The 17,903-nt window shown below is 48.2% G+C and overlaps 1 protein-coding gene across 1 annotated transcript in view; it reads left to right on the top strand.

The window, feature by feature from the left end:
- The window catches only part of LOC136685113 (A disintegrin and metalloproteinase with thrombospondin motifs 17-like), a gene marked incomplete at its 3' end in the record, with an annotated part of 65,972 nt that overhangs the window by 11,056 nt on the left and 37,013 nt on the right, over window positions 1–17,903 (top strand). Inside the window, 5 exon segments of the mRNA XM_066659290.1 lie at window positions 5,689–5,861; window positions 8,239–8,286; window positions 8,288–8,323; window positions 8,704–8,861; window positions 16,136–16,179. Of these exon segments, the coding sequence (XP_066515387.1) occupies window positions 5,689–5,861; window positions 8,239–8,286; window positions 8,288–8,323; window positions 8,704–8,861; window positions 16,136–16,179 (459 nt within the window).

The raw sequence follows: 17,903 nt of genomic DNA on the forward strand, positions 1-17,903 counted from the left end.
AATTCCTGCATGGATGAGATGAATGTGCCTTGTGTTTTCTAGGTAAAGAACGTGGCAGTCCATCGTTGTTCTTCGTAATCAGTGCTGATTTAAAATGGCAAACCAGCAGATGATTTTTCACAAACAAAAAACAGCTACCTGGAAATATCACTAACCCATTACCACACTCCTACAGCTCAGGAACCACAAAGCCGACAGGAAAGGACAGGGTGTTTGTCCGTTCTCACCGTGGTCGTACCCCGCTGTGAGCAGACTTGGAAGAGAAGCGGTATTCTGATAGCTCAGGGGACAGAAGATCAGAGGCTGGAGGAACAGGGTGTGAAATGGCTTCAGCAGACCCAGGAGGAGCAGCCTGACCCAGGCTTGGCCTGGAGGGACAGCAGGGGAGGAACCGGAGCTCACAGTTAGCTGCTGTTTGGAGACTGCAGCCATAAAATAATAAAAAAATAATTAAAAAAAATCAGAACTTCACCTGAGCTTGAAAGACACTCAGGACGTCAGGTCTAGAGGCCACACAGCTTTATTACACCTGACTCCGGCAGGGCAGGTCGGAATCTCACTCCCTGTTAATACTCCTATTGAAGGGGACGAGGGACAGGGTGCGGAATCTGGAGAAAGATAAGAAGGGAACAGAAAGTGAGGGCTGCTTTGATGGAAGATGAAAGAGAAGAGATAGAGAGATCGAGATTGTTAGAGGACAAGCAGAGGAGGAGCTAAAGATTACAAAGAAGAGTGTGGTTGGAAATTTTATTTCTCACACACACACACACACTCACACTGTGGACAGATTCACACATTCACCTGTCACTAACACATTCACCCTGTCACTCGCCAGTCCACTTACCAATATATGTGTTTGGACAGTGGGAGGAAACCTGAGCACCTGGAGGAAGCCCACACAGACACAGGGAGAACACACCACACTCAGACAGTGAATTTTGAACCCAGGACCCTGAAGCTGTGTTTCCTTCAGTCTAGTGTTTGTGATGGAGCTGCAGGCCCAGTCTCTGCCAGAGATTGTGATTGGAATGGCTATGAGCTGCGGTCAGGCTCCGAACCAGGCGGAATCCCAAAAATGTTGGAGCTTTTTTCTCCGGCTCACCCTCACAAAAATCCCAAACAACAACTTCCAATACATCACCGCCCATTCCTCCCCGTCCTCACCCGCTCTCCCTCATGCTCCTCAGGCCTCGCAGACATTTTTATTCCACCCACTGATTCCTTCAGCTTAGCGCACACACACACACACACACACACACACACACACACACACACACAGCTGTATGGTCCAGAAGATGGAGCAGGTTTGTGGTATGGAGTGTAGCCCTCCCCTCTCATTTCCTTCAGCACAGAAAAATCCTGGCCCTTCACCTGCCACTTACAGAACCTCAAGGGAATCCACTGACCACTGGTCTGCAGTCAGAGTGTACAGCCACTCACACTTCATCTATTTTGCTTGGTCATACGAGCCCTCGATTGTGTCCCGAATGGTCCAGGAGTGTCCACTCAGCCAAAAGACCACAGAGAAATCGCTCAGTTGTCTGCTCTCAGCAAGTAACAAACACACTCCAGTTCACAGGGGGTTAATTGTTTTGAATTGATCCAAATGTGTGCATCATTTCCATGTGAAATGAATATATCACATTAAACGTATATATCTATGTACAGGGTGGGCCATTTCTATGGTTACACCTTAATAAAATGGGAATGGTTGGTGATATTAACTTCCTGTGTGTGGCACTTTTCAAAATGGGTGGTGACCATGGCGGCCATTTTGAAGTCGGCCATTTTGAATCCAACTTTTGTTTTTTCAATGGGAAGAGGGTCATGTGACACATCAAACTCATTGGGAATTTCACAAGAAAAACAATGGTGTGCTTGGTTTTAACGTAACTTTATTCTTTGATGAGTTATTTACAAGTTTCTGAGCACTTATAAAATGTGTTCAAAGTGCTGCTCATTGTGTTGGATTGTCAATGCAACCCTCTTCTCCCACTCCTCACACACTGATAGCAACACCACAGGAAAAATGCTAGCACAGGCTTTCAGTAGCATTTTATATATGTGCGCATAATATACCCATTTAAATCAGGTGCATTCACTCAGGCAGGTGAACTGCTCTGTTGTAGAGTTTCAAGCTTCTTCCTCTAAAAGGCTCCTTGTGTATGACATGAAAGGGTTATGAATACATCTCTGGATTCTTCAGATATAGTTCCATAGTTTTGCTTCATATGTGCGGTGCATTTACAGTCACAAAATCAAGAGTCACGGTCGAAGGGAGGACGAGGAGGCAAGGAATACTTTTATTAAAACAAAACAACAACATAACACACTGTGATATACAGAAACAAGCAAAACAACCGTGAACTGGTGGACGCAGGCAAACGCTCAAAAACAAAAGCACACATCTACACACGAGACCAGACAAGGGAGCACTCAACACAGTGACACAGACAAGGAACACCTGGGAGAGACGACAGGGCGGGGCAACAAAGGAGGCACAGATGGGAACACTGATGACAAGGTGGGGCTAGGGCGGAGCTAAGGGAGCTAAAATTAATAAAAATTAATCTGAATTAAATGTAATCTTGCTGTAATTTGTTCCATAGTATTTTTTTTTTACCATAGCCTCCCATTGTTGGGGGTTGTGGCTTTAACCAGGACACTGTTGCTTTAAAGGAGCATCACCAATGTTTAGAAGTTTAAGCACAGGTTGATTGTGTCTCATCCCTCAGACCTTCTGAACATTTAAATGATGCACGACTCTTACAACATGGCTGTCTGTGTCAATCCGTGACAGATCACTATAACAACCACCTGCGGGGGTGATCCACTCTCCATTATCTTGTCATGTCACTGTCACTGCGTCTAGTTTAATTACCTCAAGTGGCTGCGCAGATCGTTCATACAGATCTGTCTATTCAAGCCCACCAAAGAGTTCACTTCACACTGAGTTCCGCTTCACACTGAGGGCTCAGGAAAGGGGTTCCACCACATGGAGGTAGCCGTGTTGCGACTGAAGGGTGAGGATTAGCATGTAGGACATAGGGCACTGTTCATGGGCCGTGAACAGGAAAGAGCTCCCATAGCCATTCACTATTAAAGAAAAATTCAGCCTTTCTTTAAAAGAGAGTTCTGGGTCTTAATTAAACATCTGTGACCTGCTTTGGTTCAAATCCCACAGCAGTGTTCTCCCCCTGTGGAAACAGCTCTGTTCTGGACGCCTGCTCCTTTAAATGATAACGAGCCGCTCACTGTTCACCCCGCCCCGAGCGCACAGCAGTGGGGAGTGATTTTTAAGTCATTTTCACTCTGTTCTCTTTCTTCTTCGTTCTTGTTTTTTCAGTTTTTACTCCACGCTTGTTGTGTCAGTTTTACTGAATTCAACCTCGTCTTTGCGCTCTCACATAAACACGGGTCCAGCCCTGTGATTGGACAGACTCAAACGAGGGGGGCGGGTCAGAGGCGGAGCAGAATCAGAACTTCAGGTTTCATCTTGTTTCCTGACTTAGGCAGCCCACAGAAAACGGACTGGGTGGTCTTGTTTCACAGTGTGCGTGTTGGTAGGCTCCAGATCCCCAGGTTGATGTGCACAGGCACCGGACAAGAGATTTCTTTGTAATATGCCCCCTTTAAAAGCCACAGAGGCAGTGTTTTTAATTCCATGGGTTTGGGCCCAGGGCTGCGTGACGTGCACGGGGCTTTGATATGCGTTCAGGAATTGCATCTGTCAGTCATTGTCGTCATCCTGTGATCCGGAGGTCTCAATGGGAACAAAGCAGCTTTTACTACTGTGTTTACACACGCTGAGAAACAAGCAAACACAAACAGTCAGGCAGGAGACGGCTCAGACTTTGTTTCACAGGCATCTAGAGCTCTACTCTTTAGTCTAGCTTTGTGCTGGAACATTGCTCTTATGATTTGGTTGTGTTGAGCCATAAATGAAGCGAGGTCCTGATGCTGGATGATTAGATCTGGATCTGGAATTCCACTCCAACTCATCCCAAATGTATTGGATGGTGTTCATTCAATCCAGAGAGCACTGTTCCTCAGCCCAAAGGGGGAGTATGTGCCCCTCCAACTCCCATTTGGCATTGACTTTAATCTTATGTTAATGGGATCGTTAAATCGCTGTAGGCTGAATGGATGCACATGCTTGTGACATCACAACCATGCTGAAATCATATTGGGCTGGTTGCAGCCCTTTTTGAAAATGCAATGCGTTTCATTTCCCAAATTAGTAGAGGGCTTTTCTGTTATATCTGCCCTTTAATGTTCCTCCCTGTGCGTCTGGAAAGTTTTAGCCCCCCCCCCCCAACCCCCCCCCCCCCCCCCCCACCCCCCAATGCTTTGACTTGGTCCCCCTTGCTCCGGTTTGCAGCAGAGCTATTGCGTTTGCTATGGTGAAGTCTAATTGGGCATATGGTTCTGCCCAGAGCATTGGGGGCATCTTGCACAGGGCTGGTACTGTTTAAAAACAGGCCCAGAGGAAAACGGGCCACAGTTTGCCCCTTTGTTTATGAGAGTCAGTGACTGGAACCTTCAGCCAGGCATTGTGCTGTCAACAGGAATTAAAGGTCCTGCGTCATAACGGCGATGCCGATGAAGTCTGTCCAGCTGTCGATGTCCTCAGCATCATCCGCGTCCCTCTCTGAGTTTCTTTGTCATGTAATTGGGAAATTTTAACCCTTAAAACAGTGAATAATGTGAATTCATCCTCACTCATGGACCATGGAGAAAGTGTGTGGAAAACACAGACTCTAAACCTCCTAAACCTGTCTCAGATATCAGTGAGCCTCAAACATCTGCACATCTGCAGTTCTCTTACTGCCCACATTTGGCCTTGACCGATGGTGTGGTGACTCAGCTCAGCCACAGCTCCACGACGTATGGGTCCGATATCAGGTGCGATGTGTGTCTCCACAACACGTGCTGTAACCCAAGTCAAGCCTGGCTCATGACAGTTGGCCCACGTCTGGCTCCGGTGCGGTGACTGAGACAGATTTACTGAGACAGATTTGGTCCAGATGTGTCTGCTATCCACGGTAACTGTCAGAAACGAATAATAATGATCACATTTGCATTAAAGGTGAAGTTCATGATTGTAATCAAAAAACACTGTTTCTTTGCCATTTGCTGCTCTCCGGTCTGTTTTTGTGCTGGAACCCGAATGTGTTTAACCCCCGGTGTCTGTAGATGAGTAAATAAACAAACTGGATCAGTCTGGTATGCTAGGCCCTCTCTCTCTCTCTCTCTCTCTCTCTGCTCATGGCAGAGGTATCTGAAGTATCTTTAGAAAACGGCAAGAATTCTTCGGATCACTTAAGGTGGAAATGTCTCCAAACTCAGGAGACGGCTAGCTGCATTAGCGACAGCGCTACAAAACTAAACACCTCGAGTTACGAATGGGTTTCTGTTGTAATTCAAACAGTGATTAAAAACTTACAGACGAGTTACACCTCAGCCGTGGACAAACAACAGTGTTTATTTTCCCCTCAAACACACCATTCCACCTTAACAGAAACTTAGCTTCTGATTGTAAACAACAAGGGAGAACAGTGGTAGATGTTCCCTTTAACTGTGGTCTTGTGTGTGTCACACTGAGTATCGGAAATGAGTATTAAGGTCGTGACCTGGTTCTCTGTCTTTGTGTGTGTGTGTGTGTGTGTGTGTGTGTGTGTGTGGTAGGGAAGAAGAAGGAGAAGAGGACGAAAAGCTCAGAGGAGGTTCGAGGGCGGAGGAATGCTATCCGTCTGAGTGGAGAATACACAGTGGAGACGGTGGTGGTGGCCGACTCGGACATGGTGCAGTATCACGGGGCAGAGGCTGCACGGCGCTTCCTCCTGACCGTCATGAACATGGTGGGTCTTACACACACACACACACACACACATGCATGTGGGATATGTTAGAATGATGGAGCTCAACTGAACATCTGTGGGATGAGTTATAATAATAATATTCAGCATTGAATATCACGAGTGTGAGTGAATGTGTGAGTGTGTGTCACCCTGTGAAGGACTGGCGCCCCTCCAGGGTGTGTTCCTGCCTTGCTTCCAGTGATTCTGGGTAGGCTCCGGACCCACCGCCGCCCTGAACTGGATAAGCTCTTACTGATAATGAATGAATGAATGAATGAATATCACTGGGAAGGACCCAGCTGCACTGAAGGTCTTTGGGATGAATATTTGCACGGATCTTTGGGATGAGTGGGAGTGATAATCACTGGAATGAGTTGGATATTCTGAGCTCCATAGAGCAGCTTTGGGAAATGTTGGAATGATGAAGCTCCCTTTAGGATGAGAATTTAGGTTGAGAGTTGAAACTCATGCTCAGTGGAAAACCTCCGAAACGAACCGGAATGCTGTTTGGGATGAAGACCTAACAAAGATTACAGGCTGCGCTGTTCCGCAGGAATGGGCTTCACCTTTAACATTTTGAGGTGGGCTTGATTTCCCATGGAGGCCCAGCTGCAGCACTTTGACCAGGGGAAGAGAGAGAGAGAGAGAGAGAGAGAGAGAGAGAGAGAGAGAGAGAGAGAGAGAGAGAGAGAGAGAGAGAGAGAAGAGAAAGAGAGAGAGTGAGATAGACAGAGTGAGAGAGAGAGAGAGAGGAGAGAGAGAGAGAGAGAGATAGAGAGAGAGTGAGAGAGAGAAAGAGAGAGTGAGAGAGAGAAAGAGAGAGAGAGACAGAGAGAGTGAGAGTGAGAGAGAGAAAGAGAGTGAGAGAGAGAGAGAGAGTGGGTAAGAGAGAGAGAGAGAGAGGGAGAGAGAGTGGGTAAGAGAGAGAGAGAGAGAGAGAGAGAGAGAGAGTGGGTAAGAGAGAGAAAGAGAGAGAGAGAGGGAGAGAGAGTGGGTGAGAGAGAAAGAGAGAGAGTGGGTGAGAGAGAGAGAGAGAGAGAGAGAGAGAGAGAGAGACTTCTTAAAGGTCAGGATTCTTCATTCATCAGTAACTTACAAGTCTATCACACTCTTGGCAAGTTCCATGGTTCTGAAGTCATCGGCTCCTATGATTGACTCGCGCATGTTCGTCTTTTGTGTCTATTTCTTTTTCTCTGTAAGAACATCGTGACAGCTCCACATCCTTTCAGACCCACCGTATTTCACAGTGTTTCCTCCTGCATGTGTCAGAGTTCTGCCAACCTTGTCCAACCTCACACCAGCAGTTACAGAACCACACATTAGTGGGCGGGCCACGAAAAGGTCAACTCTCATTTGAATCCAGTTCCATGGATCTTTTCCGAAGCGAAGCAGCTTCTTTCCCACAGTGAGTCACGCTCCTCTCGTTAATGGTGGGCTGTGGGGGGACGTACGGGACATTGTTCAGATGTGTGATGTGAATGAGGCAGGGTGTGATTTAGGCTGCTCTTCCACGCCTCATTGTTGGAGAGCAGTGAGGACACCGCTGTGGAAAAACCTCCCTCTTTCTGCTGTAAAGTCTCCGATATGAAGCAGCTCCGTCCAGATGTGGCTCCCTCGTTCCGTCGGCTTAAACGTCCTCGTAAACATCAGCAAAACAGCTGTCTCTCTTTCATCCGAGCTCCTGAGCACAAAGAGGGTCATTGTAATGTGGATCTCAGCTTAATTCCAGCCCTGTCACATACAGACACCGATCTGCTGCAACATCATGACCACCTCCTTGTTTCTACACCGCCTTCCCCCCTGTTCCTCAGCGCTCAGGACCCCCACAGAGCAGGTGTGATGTGGTGGTGGATCATTCTCAGCGCTGCAGTGACACTGACGTGGTGGTGGTGTGTTAGTGTGTGTTGTGCTGGTGTAGAGTGGATCAGACACAGCAGTGCTGCTGGAGTTTTTAAATGCATATTTTATGTCTCTATTTTCTATTGCTACCTCATTGTGATTTAAAGAGTAAAGTTAATGTAATGTAATTCTCTCTCTCTCTCACCCTCTCTCTCTCTCTCTCTCTCTCTCACTCTCTCTCACTCTCCCTCTTTCTCTCTCTCTCTCACTCTCACTCTACCTCTCTCTCACTCTCCCTCTCTCTCTCTCTCTCACTCTCCCTCTTTCTCTCTCTCTCTCTCTCTCTCTCTCTCTCTCCCTATCTCTCTCTCTCTCTCTCTCTCTCTCTCTCTCACTTTCCCTCTCTCTCTCCCTCACACTCTCTCTCTCTCTCTCTCTCTCTCTCTCTCTCTCTCCCTCTCTCTCTCCCTCACTCTCTCTCTCTCTCTCTCTCTCTCTCTCTCACTCTCTCACTCTCTCTCTCACCTCATGTCTACAGGTGTATAACATGTTTCAGCACCAGAGTCTGGGCGTGCGGCTGAACATTTCGGGTCACCAAACTCATCCTCCTGCACTCCCGCCCGGTAAGACCGACCCCTCTGACCCGTCCTGACAGGCTTGACCCCTGTGACCTCACAGCACACTAAATGTCTCCAGGACACGGGCTGTAGGGCAGGGGAGCTGTGTTCTCTGGGCTGCCTTTGAGACGAAGTTGAGTGGTGTTTGTGGTCCATGTCCAATCTGTACCCGACCTCAGTAATACTCCTGTGTCCGAATGCTGTCAAATCCTCACAGCAATGTTGTAATGTAATGTTATGTTAGAAACGTACAGGCTGTTACCGCACAAAACAAACCAAACGGCCCACCAGGTTTGGCTGGTCGTGTAGTGTGTTCGGTGCCGATGGAGTGCTGTACTGAGGCTGTGGATATGAAGGGTGTCCCTGCTGTTCCCTGGTGTCTTTAGGAGAAGCTGAAGGTGGGACATCATGGAGAGAAAGCCCTGGAGAGTTTCTGTCACTGGCAGCACGAGGAGTACGGAGGGGCTCGTTATCTTGGCAACAACCACGTCCCCGGAGGTCGAGATGATCCCCCTCCAATGGATGTAGCAGTTCTGGTCACAAGGTACGTTAGAAGAGATGGTGAACGTGGGCCTAATCTGCTTCAGTTTTTGTTGTTCACACAGCCCCACAAACACCCAATCTGTGTCACATACGAAGAACCCGGGCCCCTTTCGCCCGCTGTGTGAACGTAGCCTCCGTGTTTCTCTCGCCTTTCTCTGTGATTGACATTTCTTACCTGCTCCACCTGCTTCTCTCACTATCCCTCATCATTTCACCCCTTTGATGCTCGTCCTCCATCAGCAGCCTGCCGCTTTTTAGCAGATTACAAGCTTTCCTTCGTGCCTCTCCTGTTCATTAAGCCGTAACATAATTTGGACTGCCGTCAGTACCCGAGCCATGATGGACCCTAATGGTCAGTTCATTTAGCGGTCCGTCAGCGCGGCAGGTTTGCTCCCAATCTTCCTCTTTCCTCACCATCGTGAGCGAGCGCTCCTGGCAGACGAAAAAACTCATGCCCCCTTCTTTCAGATTAGCCCTTATTAGTTACCTCTCTATAATTCCCAGAGTAGGATGGGGACAAAAAGGAATCCTTTTGTTGGGAGCGAACCGCTCATGTTAGCCTGTCAGATGCTATCCGTCTTCCTGGGCCTGGGGAGCTACTGGCAGAGGACAGAGCGGGCTTTTGTTCCCACCTTCGCGGGGTTAAATATGATCTGCCTCGTCCGGCATAAGGCCCTCGCTATGAGGATGCCGCGCACAGGATCAACATCTGTCGGAGCGCTAATGCCAAGCTGGCTCGGGGCTGCAGGAGTGCGTCACAGGCAGATTACAGTGTGTCAAGGTGGGCTTTGGTTTCGCCCCCAATCCCACCCTCCTTTAGTAGAACCTGAGAGGGCATCGGGAGGCCTGATGACTCTCACCACTTTCACACATAGCTAGACTTCCTCTGAATGTGTAACTCTTAAAATAGTTTAAAAGTGTATGCACAGATTTTACTGACCGCGTGGTGACTGTAGTGTTCCTTCTCGATGCCCTTGTCCACCTTAAATCTTGAATGCAGACTTATTGGGCCATGGTTACAGCAGAGGATACAGCAGTGCAAGGACCTGTATGGCACTCACTCACTCACTCACCCACTCACTCACTCACCCACTCACTCACCCACTCACTCACTCTCCCACTCACTCACTCACTCACTCATTCACTCACTCACTCGCTCACCCACTCACTCGCTCACCCACTCACTCACCCACTCACTCACCCACTCACTCACTCACTCACCCACTCACTCACTCACTCACCCACTCACTCACTCACTCACTCACTCACCCACTCACTCACTCACCCACTCACTCACCCACTCACTCACTCACCCACTCACCCATTCACTCACTCACCCACTCACTCACCCACTCACCCACTCACTCACTCACTCACCCACTCACTCACCCACCCACTCACTCACTCACTCACCCACTCACTCACTCACCCACTCACTCACCCACTTGCTCACTCACTCACTCACTCACCCGCTCACTCACTCACCCACTCACTCACTCACCCACTCATTCACTCACTCACTCGCTCACCCACTCACTCACACACTCACTCACCCACTCGCTCACTCACTCACTCACTCACCCGCTCACTCACTCACTCACTCACTCACTCACCCACTCAGTCACTCACTCACTCACTCACTCACCCACTCACTCACTCACCCACTCGCTCACCCACTCACTCACTCACTCACCCACCCACTCACTCACTCACTCACCCACTCACTCACTCACTCACTCACCCACTCACTCACTCACCCACTCACCCATTCACTCACTCACTCACTCACCCACTCACTCACTCACTCACCCACTCACTCACTCACCCACTCACTCACCCACTCACTCACTCACTCACTCACCCGCTCACTCACCCGCTCACTCACCCACTCACTCACCCGCTCACTCTCTCACTCACCCACTCACTCACTCACTCACTCACCCACTCACCCACTCACTCACTCGCTCACTCACCCACTCACTCACCCGCTCACTCACCAGCTCACTCACTCACTCACTCACCCACTCACTCACTTACTCACTCACTCACTCACTCACTCACCCACTCACTCACTCACTCACCCACTCACTCACCCACTCACTCACTCACTCACTCACTCACTCACTCACCCACTCACTCACTCACCCGCTCACTCACTCACCCGCTCACTCACTCACTCACTCACCCACTCACTCACCCACCCACTCACTCACTCACCCACTCACTCACTCACTCACTCACTCACTCACCCACTCACTCACTCACTCACTCACTCACCCACTCACTCACCCGCTCACTCACTCACCCACTCACTCACCCGCTCGCTCACTCACTCACTCACTCACCCACTCACTCACCCACCCACTCACTCACCCACTCACTCACCCGCTCGATCACTCACTCACTCACCCACCCACTCACTCACTCACTCACTCACTCACTCACTCACTCACTCACATTTAGCAAGCTGAAGCTTTTCCATTGTATAGTACCTACTCTACTCAACTTGACTCTAGTTTGCCTTACTGTTAGGTAAACTTGGTCCTGGTGCTTTCTTTTTGTGGTTTCCAAACCTGCTGTTCCTGTTAGAGACAGGGGGTGGGGGGGGGGGTGGGGGGGGGCTAGTGGGTAACAAACCAGGAACCAAACATACAAATGGTTCTCTTTTGTTTTTTAAAAAAAACTGTGGGTGAAACCAAAGATGGCGAGAGGTTTTCTGAGTTTAAGGGTTGTCCACAAACATTGGGGCGTATTTAGTTTGGTGAAGACTCTTGTTTTATTAAGTGAGCTGTAGTATGATAATCTCCTAATTGATACGTGCAGATGTACAGAAGGGGCGCACCTACGCTAATGTGCCCCAGATTTCTGGCCGAGCTGCACAAGCGCAAACAACGAGACAAAAACAGAGTTTGTTTGAGGGGGATCAAATGAGATACAGACCTCTTCAATTTGGGTGGACTGGTGGCCCCAGCGTGGCTGTTTGTAGAGTCTGAATCTGCAGAACCAAACCCGGACCATGAGCGTGACCAGGAGCAACCAGAACAATAACAATAGCAATAAAAACAGTAAAAGTAGTAAAAGTAGACTCCAGTATTCTTTCAGCTCCCGCTCTTCACAGTGTCGTTTTCACTCCCATTGTGAGAGACTGCTGTTTAGTGACAGCGAGGACAGCCGTGTCACTTTTGCTATGATATGTCAGCACTAATGGGAGTTAGCAGTGCTGTGCTAAAGCTTCCTAGCTTCCATATAAACTGTCTTCACCACCCAGCTGTTTGTCAAATCCACTTAAACCACGTAGGGAGCATGGGCGGGAAATCAGAAGGCCACATCAAGAACTGAGTGGTGACATTTGGAAGATTTATAGTGAAGAGACAACTAGGTTTTGAGCGTGGAATGACTTCTGTTAACATTTGAATAAATTAAACATTAAAATATTCTGAAAATATTCTGAAATTTCACTTTAAATTTCCTGCAGTCGGAATTAGTCAGAGTTTACAGACACCCACAGAAATAGAGGTCATACCTTTGTACTTATTTTGGAATGAATTATTTTTACAAATTCACTTCTAATATGCAATTTAAATCATATTAAGTTACATGAAGTATACAGAGTAAACTAGTTATTTTCAAAATTCCTAATATGACTAAGGTGCATTTCTCTGAGTGTGGTGTATTCTCCCTGTGTCTGTGTGGGTTTCCTCCAGGTGACTGTCTGTGAGGAGTGTGGTGTGTTCTCCCTGTGTCTGCGTGGGTTTCCTCCGGGTGACTGTCTGTGAGGAGTGTGGTGTGTTCTCTCTGTGTCTGCGTGGGTTTCCTCCGGGTGACTGTCTGTGAGGAGTGTGGTGTGTTCTCTCTGTGTCTGCGTGGGTTTCCTCCGGGTGACTGTCTGTGAGGAGTGTGGTGTGTTCTCTGTGTCTGCGTGGGTTTCCTCCGGGTGACTGTCTGTGAGGAGTGTGGTGTGTTCTCCCTGTGTCTGTGTGGGTTTCCTCCGGGTGACTGTCTGTGAGGAGTGTGGTGTGTTCTCCCTGTGTCTGCGTGAGTTTCCTCCGGGTGACTGTCTGTGAGGAGTGTGGTGTGTTCTCTCTGTGTCTGCGTGGGTTTCCTCCGGGTGACTGTCTGTGAGGAGTGTGGTGTGTTCTCCCTGTGTCTGTGTGGGTTTCCTCCGGGTGACTGCCTGTGAGGAGTGTGGTGTGTTCTCTCTGTGTCTGCATGGGTTTCCTCCGGGTGACTGTCTGTGAGGAGTGTGGTGTGCTCTCTCTGTGTCTGCGTGGGTTTCCTCCGGGTGACTGTCTGTGAGGAGTGTAGTGTGTTCTCCCTGTGTCTGCGTGGGTTTCCTCCAGGTGCTCCTGTTTCCTTTCACGCTCCATGTTGGTGGACGGATTGTAGACTCAAACGTGTCCGTAGGTGAGAGTGTGTGAGTGTGTGTCACCCTGTGAAGGAATGGTGCCCCTTCCAGTGTGTGTTCCTGCCTTGCACCCAGGGATTTAGGGAAGGCTCCGGAACCACTGCGACCCTGAACTGGATAAGGGTTACAGACAACCACCGAATGAATGAATAAACTCAGCATGTAAATATATTTTAACTGAGCTACAAATAACATGATTGACTAATATACTCAGTATTAATTGTAACATAATATAATTTGAATAACATATTAGTTGTGATTTAGTAGAGTTAATCCTTCAAATATAACACAGCTTAAGTACACAGTTTTTATACATTCTGATTTTCACAAAGAATAAAACTAAATAGAGGAAACCATGGACATCTGGCTCATTTGCATATTACAGCTTTGGGCTGCGGAGCATTGGGACTGTCCTCTGACTTTATCAGCTCCATCCAATACATAGGGGATGAGTTGGAGTAGAGTTTATGATCCAGAACTAATCATCCAACATCAGCACCTGACCTCGCTAATGCTCTCATGGCTGAATGTCATCAGATTCTTACAGAAATGTTCCAACATCTAGTGTAAAGTCTTCCCAGATGTAGAAGTAGTTACTGCAAGAAAGAGCGGCCAACCACTTATTAGTTCATTAGACTTTAGAAGAAATCCACAGGTTTCCACAGGTTTGTGCTTCTAAAGTGTATTCGGATAATGATTAATGTACATTTTCTGACTTTTAGAGAAGAATGTCCAGTTGAAACATGAGCTTTCCTGAATTCCTGACACTAATTCAGCAAGTGTCTGATGTAATTTCGTCTTATTCTGATCGGCTCATTGTTTCTCCACAAGTTGCCGCTTGCACAAGCAGGAGAGGATGAAATCTTAGACCTCAGACAGCCTCCCCCTACAGAGCTGGCTGGCCCTCCTCACCTGTTAGTCATTGTTTGAGCTGAAAATAAGGTTTTGGTTGAGTGAAATTACAGGGTTCCATTCGTGGGCTGATCCTGCCAAGGAGAATTACAAGGGGAAGCTCAGCAGACGGATTTAGCCTCGCACCGACTGGGGCACGGCACCGTGGACCACGGTGGGACAAGGCAGTGCAAAGGGCTCTAGTATTCTCACTGACCTGTGCATGCTGTGCCTGCAGAATGCCGTCAATATACACTTACATCTTCCATTCATGTCAGAATATGAGTTAAAGGACTGCATATTAACACGGCTCAATCCTATTCTCTGGTTGTTGTTTGTAATATTGCAGCCGTTTAGCTTTCTTTAAAGCAGCACCAAGTCGTATTTCTACCTTAATGTGAGCTTAAAAATCATTGCTGTCCATTGGATCTCAGCACAGAGAGGTGGGGATTGTCTGGTTGCTCCCCTCATTGCTCGCTAGCAGCTCAACACAGAGTCACAACACAAACATGTCGTCATTAATCTGGGAGTGCGTTTCAAGAAGCAGTTTAGCAGTGTTTTGATAACCAGTGCGGCGAAGGGGAAGGCTGGAGCTGAGGGAAACGTGGCCGTGCTCTGGGATCGACTAGTGTGTCCTAGCGTGTCCTGGGTGCAGCTTGAGTCTCGCTGAGAAAGCAAACAGCAGCCTCAGATCTGCCTGGACGTCCGATTTGTTTCTTTTGGTCGAGGGAGGAGATGCGCCGTCTGGGATTGATGTCGAAACTCAAAGTGATGCCACATTTGGATCCGTTTGAAAGTTGTCTGAAGGAGGAGTGGGTCTTTTTTTGGGGGGGGGGATGGGGGATGGAGAGGGGGAGGGGTCATTGCTGTTCTTAGCAAGCGGAGCTGGACACTGTCCAGACCTCGACAGGGGTTTGGCTTGTGTCCCAGTGGAGGTAGATGTGTGTCTATTACTTGAACACACACTCTCTCTCTCTCTCTCTCTCTGAGTGTGTGTGTGTGTGTGTGTGTGTTCTGTGGTATGTGTTGTGGTCAGGTCATGGTCAGGACGGTCAAGTCTCGATACTTATGCTTCTGTTGACACCTTACTCAGTCAGAGGATGAGGTCGTGGGAAAGTGCCTTCTGTAGCCTCCGCCATTTCACACCCAGCACCATCTACGACACTCCAGTGTTTTCCAGTGTGAGTTCAGGCAGCTGCTTGTGCTTTTTATGGTCAGTTTTCACTGAGAGCCGTTTCAGCAAGCTTCCATTTACAAAGCCCTTTACATAGGACTTTACACTGAAGGGGAATTCCATATACTTTCCAGAATTTCATATAAAAACACAGTTAAAATGTAAACAAAGTCATTCAGAGAGGTTTGACGTGACGTGTGCCGTTGGAGTTAATCTTGGTCACGGTGGTGGTGACAGGAACCAGACGTCCGAAGTATTTAATGCTTCTAAAAGTTACCCCACACAGAGTTGATAAGATTATAGACGCATATGCACTGATACCAATGATGGCAATGACAGCCCTCTCTCCCCCCTCCATCACTCATCTGTAAGCTGGCCTACTGGATCGGACATGCAGTGTTCTCCTCCAAGTGTGTTACAGCTGTTGTATGATGCGGCAAGAGTCTGAATAGAAGCAGTGTCTTTCTCCACACAAAGTACTCCAGCCTCTGCTCGTTAGGATCATAGCATCGTGTGATTGGGGGAGTCTTAACTGGAGTGTGGAAATCGGGACAGTCCTTTCTCTGGATGTTAAAGTTGAACAGGAGACAAGCAGAAGTTGACAACACACTGCAATGTCCCTGTTTCAGGTTTTATTTTATTTTTTCTGGAATCCAATGACATCCAAACCTCTGTGGTGTAAATTATCCTCTAACCACTATATCCCTCATCTCACTGAACACATTCCAGCCTCTCAGACGTCTGTTTGAAAGCCCTGTTAACACTCTCTCTCTCTCTCTCTCTCTCTCTCTCTCTCTCGTTTCAGGACAGATTTCTGTGTCCACAAAAATGAGCCCTGCGACACTGTTGGTGAGTAATTGCAGCCAAACTGCTTCACTGCCTTTTTCACAGCATGATTCCTCACATTGTTACAGCAAGAAAAGTAACAGAATATTCCAGAACATTTCAAACAGTAGCTTAAAGTGTGGCCGTTGCTGTTTTATCCTTTTATTTAAATTTTTTAAAAATGATTGCAGTAAAGCTGTCAAAAGTCTGCGGGCGAACACCTGAAAAGGCAAATGATTTTGTTTGCGTACGGCTCCCCCTCCTCTCCTGGGGCTGTTTAGTCTTCCTGATGAATTGCGGTGCTAGCGTTGGCCGAGCTGAGGGAGATAGATATGGTTTGTGTTATTACAGAAGGACAAACAGTGTGTATCAGTGGCTGAGAGTACAGTATCTACATACACCATGCTTTACTGACCTCCTACGAGTAAAGAACATTACAATATACTCTAATATGGGACACTTTTCTGAACAGTTTATTACTGAAACCTCTGCCACACAGCTGCAGGGTCACGAGGTCCTGTGTTTGAACCTTGCCTCACGTCACTGTCTGTGAGGAGTGTGGTGTCTTTTCCCAGTTTCTGCATCGGTTTCTTCCCAAAATCCAAACACACTTGTCGGTAGGTGGATTGTCCACAGGTGTGAGTGTGTGAGTGAGTGAGTGTGTGAAGCATACGTTCTTGCCTTGTGCCCAGTGTTTCTGTGTAGGACCCACCACAACCTCGATGAGGATGTACAGTAAATGAATGAATGAATATTTTAGATCAGATGAATTCAGACACAGAGAGAACACACCACACTCCTCACAGACAGTCACCCGGAGGAAACCCACACAGACACAGGGAGAACACACCACACTCCTCACAGACAGTCACCCGGAGGAAACCCACGCAGACACAGAGAGAACACACCACACTCCTCACAGACAGTCACCCGGAGGAAACCCACACAGACACAGAGAGAACACACCACACTCCTCACAGACAGTCACCCGGAGGAAACCCACGCAGACACAGAGAGAACACACCACACTCCTCACAGACAGTCACCCGGAGGAAACCCACGCAGACACAGAGAGAACACACCACACTCCTCACAGACAGTCACCTGGAGGAAACCCACACAGACACAGGGAGAACACACCACACTCCTCACAGACAGTCACCCGGAGGAAACCCACGCAGACACAGAGAGAACACACCACACTCCTCACAGACAGTCACCCGGAGGAAACCCACGCAGACACAGAGAGAACACACCACACTCCTCACAGACAGTCACCTGGAGGAAACCCACACAGACACAGGGAGAACACACCACACTCCTCACAGATAGTCACCTGGAGTGGCACTCGAACCCACAACCTCCAGGTCCCTGGAGCTTTGTGACTGTGACACTACCTGCAATGTATCTACACGTATATATTTATATGTACACACTATGTGGTATTGAATTAGTACCATCTCTTACCGAAACCAAGCAGGTCACATGCTTTATTATTACCACACATCCCTTATACAGTTGTAAAATAAAGAGCACTCAGCCTGGTCGGCAACAGCTGCTCCTGCTGTTCATTTAGGACCTCTCTCCATGGGGGGCATTTGGAAATAGCTTGCCCCTGAGGCCCCTTGTGACCCAACAGACTCCAGCTTCTAAAAAATGAGGCAGGTGACTTGACCCCCAGTCGTCCACCCAGAGTCTGTTAATAGAGCAAACCGCTAATGTGCAGAAACGTGTCTGTCCTCAGAACC

This window comes from Hoplias malabaricus, unplaced genomic scaffold, assembly GCF_029633855.1.
Source record: "Hoplias malabaricus isolate fHopMal1 unplaced genomic scaffold, fHopMal1.hap1 scaffold_82, whole genome shotgun sequence".
Classification (NCBI taxonomy): Eukaryota; Metazoa; Chordata; class Actinopteri; order Characiformes; family Erythrinidae; genus Hoplias; species Hoplias malabaricus.